Source organism: Meleagris gallopavo, chromosome 2 (genome assembly GCF_000146605.3).
Source record: "Meleagris gallopavo isolate NT-WF06-2002-E0010 breed Aviagen turkey brand Nicholas breeding stock chromosome 2, Turkey_5.1, whole genome shotgun sequence".
Lineage (NCBI taxonomy): Eukaryota > Metazoa > Chordata > Aves > Galliformes > Phasianidae > Meleagris > Meleagris gallopavo.
This window is the reverse complement of record NC_015012.2, coordinates 30,979,624-30,988,558: the sequence shown is the minus strand read 5'-3', so window position 1 is coordinate 30,988,558 and position 8,935 is coordinate 30,979,624. Positions and strand designations below refer to the sequence as shown.

The following is an 8,935-nucleotide window of genomic DNA, read 5'->3' as shown; positions in this document are numbered from 1 at the left end:
TAGTATTATATATATATATATATATATATATATATATATATATATATATATATATATATATATCATACAATCACAGGATTATAGGGACTGAAAGGGACCTCTAGAGGTCAACTAGTTAAACCCCCCCATCAAAGCTTATATATGACAAATTATGAGATGGAGCAGTATGTTCTCACTCTTACACAAAAAGGTTGTACTTCTAGGTTCATAATTTCTGATCAAAATACTTAACCAATTCCCCTTATAAATATGCAAACATTTAAAGTGTAAGACATCTCAGTGCTGATATGACGACGTGACAACTACAGCTTTCTCATTATTTCAGTGAGGTTGGCAGAAATTTATAAATAAATTTGGACTCCACAGGCAGCTCCCCATTGTAGAAGCGTTAGTGCAAGTCAAAGTTCAGGTGAGAACTATCTGACAGCTAAAAAGCGAAGGAGAAATGCTTCAGTTCTGAATAATCTGTGATGTTTTGTCCTTCTGCTTTGGCCACTCCTAGGAAGGCTTGCCAAAAATGTCAAGAATTCACAAGTATGCCTAACAAACAGGTTTTGTAACAACTGACCTTCTAGCTAGTAAGGTTAACATGCATTAGGTTGTAAACTAGTCATCAGAAACCTCTAAAACTGCCTATGGGAGCACGTTAAACCCGTGCTGGCTCTTGCCCTGTGGGTGGGGCACAGATCTCCACAAGTTGGCTGGCTTGCTAGCTCAGCAGCACAGAATTGCACCGGCATCAACCTCTGGTGTAATCCCAGCTAAGTGCTAGGAGTCACTGTGGTACAGCTCATCTGCTGAAGTAGAATCGAGAGTCAAGTGAAGGAAAAAAACAGTATTAAATACTTGTAACAGTCTGTTTCTGTTACTATTGGACAATCCTTTTTTTTTTTTTTTTTCCCCTTCTTCCTTTTTCATCCATTAAAGTTTCTGGCATTGCCAACTGCAACAAAAGTTTAAAGTTTCAAGTGCATCTGGTCTAAATTAGTAGCACTGTAGCTATTGTAACTGTTTCACCTCTTCACCACGAGATTTTAAAAATCACATTCATTTTCAAGGGAGAAAAAAGGAGAAAATATGACAGTGTGTTATGGTTTTAAGAAGTTCCCCTGAAGGCTCTTCACAGGTCATTTTCCTGTGAAAGGTACTGAAGGGTGAGGCAACCCAGTTAGCACTGGGCTAGACGCACTATTATTACTATAGTTCAAGTTGTTGCCTTTTTAGTACAGACTTAATAGCCATAAAAATATGATCAAATAATTACATTGCATCTTAATAAAGTCTGGATTTTTACCAATGTTTTAAGAAATAAGTTGGGATTTACATTTCCTGGAATCATCACCCACAGTGTTATGGCTGTCAAAAAACCTGCGAACTTTTTTAGGCTGACATCTTGATATTAAGGAACAACAAAGGATTGAAAAAAAAAAAAATTACTTCCAGCAGAAATTGTTTACAAGGAAATAATGCCACGGCTGCTAAACAAATTGTTTGTATTTACCACCAATTTCTCTCTCTTTATGGATTTAACAGCTATTTCAAGTTAAAAGGCTGGAAGGCCTTTTAGTTGATCAAACTCAAGAACTACCAAAACCCTTTCCATTCTTTTCTTAAAGATGTTTCTCTTTTGAAACATTTCTTTTTCTTTTGAAATAAGTATAACTTCAAATTTTTGGGGCACTGCAAGGTTGACAGCCATCATTTTGGCAAAGTAAAAGCTACTAAGGCGAACAATCCTATGTATACTGCTTCTGACACTGCTTCTGACAGGTTGGAAGAAAGAGAAGAAGAAACAGGTTGGAAAACACTAAGAAAGGTATTGTAAAAATATGTAAATAGGTAAAATAACAAAATACCTACACTGATGAATCAGTCTGCAACAGCTGCTCTAACCGGTCTACCAAGATTTACCAGAACAACTCTGTAGGCTGTCAGGTGAGCTCAGGCTTTCAGATTACGGATGCACAACACATCAAGCACACTTGTAAATAAGTGTAGGCATGCCCTGAAGAGTCAGGAAGAGAAGAGAGAAAAACCAAGTGCAGCTGAGCGTATGCACGATGGGGGGAATAGCAGTGGCTAGAACCAGTGCTAAACAATTCTTCAAGTGCCACGCTTGAAAAATATTGAAACTTCACACCCACCGATTTCCAGCTGTTGGACCGCTCTGCAAACAGAGCTAGAATGCTTCTACACACACTTGCAGTCATTTACTGCAATGCAAAGCTGCAGCAGGTTAAAACACACTTGTGCCTGTATATGAAGATTTATTTTACTCGAAAATGGTATCAGTTCACTCCAAAACCAGCATCAGAGCTAAGCAATGAAAAAGTCAAACCACCCGTAAGAGATGAGAGATATGGCTTACAGTAAGGAAGGGGTTGCAAAAACCACACACTTACATTCTTCAACTCTTTGAAAATATTGTTTCAGAAACAATATGATTAAATTTAAAACTCCTTGTCAGTCATTCAGAATCAAAGGTGATGTAGTAATTTATTCCTGGCAACACCCTGATTAGTAATTTAGGCATCTCACTCAACAGGAATACTTCTCTTTCTACAGCTTGAAGTGCTTTACGACACAGATATCTTTGCAGATAGATGACCAGTCTGTCTTTCATCCACTCTTTAGTGCTGCCTTTCACTACTCTAGCAACTGCGAACACCAAAGTATTTGCTGAGTTAGTCAAGCAATATACATTCCGCTCATTTAATCATTCTTCAGAAGTAAGAAATCTCTTTAATCCTTTCTGCAGTACACTTAAGTGGTGAGAATTAACTTTTATTTTTCTTTTGAGTCACAGGGGCATGCTCCATGCAAACTGATGGAAAGACAAAAAGAGATTGGTGCCTTGTCACAGAACAGCAGCAAGTTATGAGGCCCGAATGCTCAGACAGATTGCCTTTCACTTGCTGTAAAGGATCCCACATACAGGAAGGCAGAAATGCAGCAATACCAATCAGCACCAAGACTGATAAACAGACTTCTGGCCACATCTAAACTGAAACCATGGAATCTCATGGTTCAAAGGCATCACTTGGCTACTGCATCTGAAGGAGAAAGGCAGCAATTCCAGTAATAAAAAGAGGCGTGAAGCAGACTTAACCACACAACGCAATGGCAGTTGGCACATCACTGGTTTTGGCTGCTGAGTTCAGAACAGCTACCCCGTGTGCTCAAGCATGCACCAACCACTACCCTGAACAATATCGGCTGGAACAGACTGAAAAACAACTACTTTGTGTCCTCACCTCCTGCTTACAAGCACGGTTATGAACAGGATGCGTGCCAGTTTTATTCGATGCTTTTGCAATCCTGCCCTATGCGACTGCCCTCAAAAGAAACATAACCCTGGCTAAGGGCAGAAAAATGCAATCTTTCCACAATGCAGTCTTTTATTCAACTTCTTTGTCGCCGCACTGTTTTCAACATATTCCGTATAGATTAGTATTAGCAAACTCTCCTTAAAAAAGAAAATGAAACCCTCCAGATGAATCAAGCAACAGCCACATACCAAGCAGGTCACTACAATGAAGCATATCTACTTTACCATTTAAGAATATTTCATTTCTACAGTACTGCCTGTCAAGGTTGGATCTGGAGCGCTCCAGAGAGATTCAGAAGAGCCACCTCAAGCACTTCTCAGCATTTAAAAAACAAAACATGACAATCCTTAACCTATTTTTAAGTTCTTGCTGCTTCTTAGCAAACAAACTTAGGAAGAAGGACCATACAAGGCCTCAAGCCTAGCGAGACAAAATGCAGCTGTAGGTTGCTGATCAATACCTGTTTTCTCACCAAACTGTGTATAGCTATCACTTCTACCTGAGACTTCACATTTCTACAGCCTTATTTCCTTCAGCATTAAATAAAGACTCCTGAGATACATGTGATCTTCTTTAAGGAATTCTACACAGCCTGCTCTAGAAACTTTCAGTGTCTACTGAAACGTAGATAAAGGGTGAGTTATATTTGCAACTTCTTGTTCAAAACAGTGCAAAGTTACTTACCCCTTATGCAATAAAAGTGACATATGCCAAGACCTTCAGCATAAGAACAACGGCTACAGTTGGAGGAGCACAGATATACCAATTTAGATTATAGATGCGCCTTCATAAAGACACGTGTGATCCTCCACCATATGCTAACCTGACATGGAAAAAACGAAGTTTTGCACCTAGAACAATATAAACTGTCTAATTTTTACTTTGGCATCAATTCAACAATTACATAGCAAATCATGAAAAGTAGAAAATATCTGTCTGAAGGATAACATTTTGAGGAAAACGCAAAGGCCACCTGGAGACAACAGTAAGCCATTCCACGCTTGAAAAAGTCTATTTATACCATGTTCACACTTACAGCAGCACCTTCCTAAAGGAGTGTATACATTTAGGAAACATTTCTATATGCTTGAACAAAGTTACAAATTTTAAGAGTTCAGAGAAAAAAGTGTGGTGCTCAGAAAAACTGGGATCATTTATGCAATTAAACAAATCAAAAGTCTGTAAAACTCAAGTACAGACCTGCAAAGAACCGTCTCTCTCAGACTGTATTTACATTCTACTTCTGCACAAAAGCTATAAATTTGTGTACTGCAGCTCTTCAGTCACTCAGCATCTACTCCCACTAGTCCTCCTGGTTTGAATAAGACAAGTCATGACGGCTTATCAATGAGAACATGAGGCCTAGCTGGCAGCCATGTATGTAAGCAAACAAACAGGAAAAAGGAACATGGAAGCTTCTCCCTGCTTCATATGAATTTACAAACTAAAAAGTTTGCTAAAGGAAGATATCGAAAGAAAGAACATCTGGTCTCTGAGATTCATTTAGCACTACTTTCCCAACTAAAACACGCCTCAGTCTTGTGACTGACATATTTTCATCCACTTTTCATTTATCTGATGCATTTGAAGCAATAAACTTGAAAATACTGTCCTTTTGGGGTGGAGGGGAATTAAATATTAACCCATTTTCTTTATAACAACTGCCTTACGAGAAGAAAAATTTTATCAAAGATATCCACAGCACTTCTGCCAGGTCACCCACCTTTCTCCACGAATCCCATGATTTTATGTACGTGCTCCTATTTGAAAATCCTACAACAGAACTTCTTCAAGCACAACTCCATTTTATTGTCAAGACCACATTAAACTTCTTGGGAGTTTTCCTTTAATCAAACAGCTGATACCATCAGCTCAGCGCTCGCTTCTTTTTCTCTGAGCAGTACTTAAGTATCACCACAGGAATGATTTCTAACTGAAACCTCACAAACAAGGAGGCCAACTAGCAGTAAATACCAACTATTTCTGAACCAAGTAACCCGTGCCCCAAACCATGCTATAAATAGCCTAGCCATGTGCCCGCCATGCCCCTTCTCCCCATGACTGCAGCCCAGCAGAGGCGAGGACACGGCCCTTGTTCTGCCACTGCCTTTTGCCTCAGAGCCGCAGCGCAGCAGGCAGGAGCACCCCAGTGCCCCCAGAGCTGCTACTGCCAAATCTGATTTCCTCAGCCAATCTCAAGGGTTCATCTGTTATTTCCATCACATTCCTTTTGTTACTGTTGCTTGCTATAGTTTAGCCACATTTTATCTCATTTTGTAACTTTTTTCCTATGTTTTTCTCTTTTTTCTCTCCTTTTGGCGTTCTCTGACATGGGATATTTTCAACAGAGTTATACAAATACAAATCCAGCACATTCACCCATCCTCCTTAACTTCTTTGCACACCTTCCCAAAGGGAAGTTTCCCTGCTCAGAACAATGCTGATAATCATGCCGGGTCCCACTGCTCCGAAAGAGTCAGAGGAAATGACATCCCCATCCACAGACAGGACAGGAGTGAGAAAACTCAGCAGGATGCGGGACGCCTATGCATCCACTTACGTACAGCATAGCAGTTTGCTGCAATTTAAAGCAGTTGTGAAACACACTGAGATATGCCAGTCAAAAAGCTACAGATCAGCATCTTTGCCAACAAGATGTTCATTTGTCCAAAGCAAAATTTCCACAGTAACACACGTGTTACTTTCAAAGATGGCATTTCTCACCGCCATCCCCAGGAGGCGGCCCAGCTCCCAGCCCCACAGGGCACATCCCAGCTCCTCCTGAGTGGGCACGTGGCCAGGCAGGGCCACCAGCCGAGAGGCCTATGGCTGAGGCTGGGCACCAGCAAGTTGGAGGGCCAGGTCCACATGCCTCCAGCCTTCTGTACTGCATCCACCTCCACATCAGTTATCGGCTGTTTTGCGGTGGGCTGCTTTGACACACAACGGCAACTCCGGAACGCCTTGGAAACATAGGCCAGGATAATGGAGAATGAAAAAAAAAAAAAAAAACACAAAACACTGGAGCTGAAGTACTTTGCAGAACAGGAAATCCTTTCTTGTCAACTCTCCCAAGCAGCTGCCACGGAACGTGGGAAAAAGAAAGTTACTGCTTTCTGAAAAGATGTGAAAATAAATGACAGCACTAAGCACACGGTTTGTTAACAGTAGAAGGAAGATTCATCAAGTCAGTACTCAGTGAATTACCACTACAAGGCACCACAAAAGCTTCTTCTTGGGATAGTTCTTCAATCTGCAGATGTCGAAGTACCGTAAACACAAAGCAAATGTTAATAATGAAATACATAATTAGCAGATAAGCATTGAGGGGAGCCCTGTGTGACTGCGTTCAGTTTGCCTCAAAAGATGCAGCTTGCTGATGGTACTCACGGAGATATAAATATTGAAGGTCTCTGAATGGGGAAAATTATATAACAGAGGCAAAAACCATTTTTAAAGATTAAAGAAAAATAATTAGAAAATCAGAGTAAACATGGATATTTGCCAGGGAAAGCAAACTATAGGCAGAATAGGCAAATAGGCAGAAAAGCCTTGAAAAAGAAGCAACTAGGCCAGCAAGTATGAACAGAACCAGTTGCCTGGCGTATCAACTCGTGTATTTTTCTGAACTGCAGCAAGGGTGTGTGTCACCTGAGCAGGCAGCCTGCAGCACAACAGGAAGGTACACTACCTGAGCATCACGTGGAATTCCACACAAGTAATTGCAAATGGAGAAAAAAAGAGGAAAAGAAAAAGAAGCCCAGAGGGGAAGAAAAGGAAGACAGGAAATCACAGTTGGATTGACTTACGAGGTGTTTTTCAGAGTGAGTATAGCTCAACTAACTGTCAAGCACAGAGCAGCAGCCACGCACAGCAACATCTGAGGGACTTCAGTATTATGGCGGTAAGGAACCAGAGAACAGAAGTCTGCCTCTAAGGAGCAAGATGCGCTACAGATAAAATGTGTGGCACACAGAAAACATCGTACAAAGCAGGATCTCTACCACATGGCCTCCCAAGAGAGCAGACAGCCTAGCATTTAATTTACACTGGCCAGAAGACCTTGGAGTACAACCAGGAGCACTGCATCTTTATCTCGAGAGACAGAAACTGTGCGACCTCTGACTGCCATTATTCTGTTAAACACTCCACAGCATCCCGGCCAATGAAGGCCTTCAGGAGGAACGTGGAATCTGCCTTTAATTAACGCTGCTCATCGTGGGGCTGTGCATGTACCATCACTCAGAGCCCCCTTGCTGCTGCCGAAGCCACAACACAAACCTCTCACATGGATCAAAGAGCATTCGGCTGAGAACGGTCACGGCAGACGTCACACACCCGATGTCTGCAGGGACGGCCAAGAATTTTGCACCTTCCTGAACATGACTCTGCAGTAGATAAATGCTGTTGCAGCTTGTGGCGATGCCAGTCACAGCTAATTATAGCTTTATTGAGACATTTTGGCAAGAGCCAAAGGAGTTCAAGCAAACAGTTTGTATTGGGGTTGTGTTCCTGCCCTGCTGCTGACAGCGCATGACTTTGGCACAGCATGCATATGCTCGGCCCTTCTTCTACTAGCTCACCTCTGACACCCACTGCTCCCCAGAGGGACGCTGGGGAGGTGGGGTGCAGGAGTGCCTCTGGAGGGGCACTGAGGACACACACAGCTCTGCTGCTGCTGAGCACTGGCAGAACCGCTCTGTTCCCAAGGAACACGTTTTCCTCCAGAGCACTCTGCGAGATCTGTATCGGCGATGAAAAAACACCCAGTGGAGTCTCATAAATACCTTAGGGTGCGATGTGCAATGTTCTTATTATATGCAGCTAAGCTAGTTACTTTCCATACTGTATTTATCGGATATCGGACACAAAATATAGAATCATAAAATAATAAGGTTGGAAAAGACCACTAAAATCACTTTGTCCAACCATCAACCCACCGCCACTATGCCCGCTAACCATGTTATGAGCAAATCTTTTACCAAATCACTGAAGCTAAAACACAAACCACATCTCTCTTGTGCTCATGGCCACTTCCTTTGCACTCCTACACAGGGTGCAGCCCTTGGTGAGGAACGGCAGTGCCACCACTCCCCTCCGGGAGGGTTTGCCTGATGTTACCATTGGAAGTACGGCTAATGAACTGACTTTCCTCCTAACTTGAAACAAAAATGAAGAAAAACAAAAGAACACCAACAAAAGAGATAGGTGGTTCTTGCTGTCAAATAGACGTAAGACTCTCGACAAAGACGGTACTTTCAAGGAAAGAAACAGAAAGAACAGAGCTCCCAGGAAGGAAGAGGAAGGGAAGGAGACCCAGGAGGAACCGCTCTGTGCCTCGAGCACGGCGCTGGGAAGGATCCACAAGGGGCTCCCGGCATTGCGGGCGGTTAAGATTTACAACCGAGATTTCCTCGTGAACAAAGCCCGAGCAGCACCGCGGCGCAGGCCGCGCCGCCCGCTGTTATTAGCGTTAATACGAGGCGCGCATCCCGGAGCGCCCGACCGCGGTGGCTGCAGGCCAGCACTTCACAAGTTCTCTAAACCACAAGATCGCTATCGGCGCCCTCACAACGCGCCCCTCGGCCCTGGGGCTGCGGGGCCGA

The 8,935-nt window shown here is 42.7% G+C and overlaps 1 protein-coding gene across 1 annotated transcript in view; it reads right to left on the bottom strand.

Moving 5' to 3' along the window:
* Positions 1-6,059, bottom strand: part of LOC104909670 (HEAT repeat-containing protein 5B-like) — a 23,652-nt gene extending 17,593 nt beyond the window's left edge. Inside the window, exon 1 of the mRNA XM_010706956.2 lies at positions 6,054-6,059. Coding sequence (XP_010705258.1) covers positions 6,054-6,059 — 6 coding nt within the window. The remainder of the gene's footprint in view (positions 1-6,053) is intronic.
* Between the last annotated feature and the right edge of the window lie 2,876 nt (positions 6,060-8,935).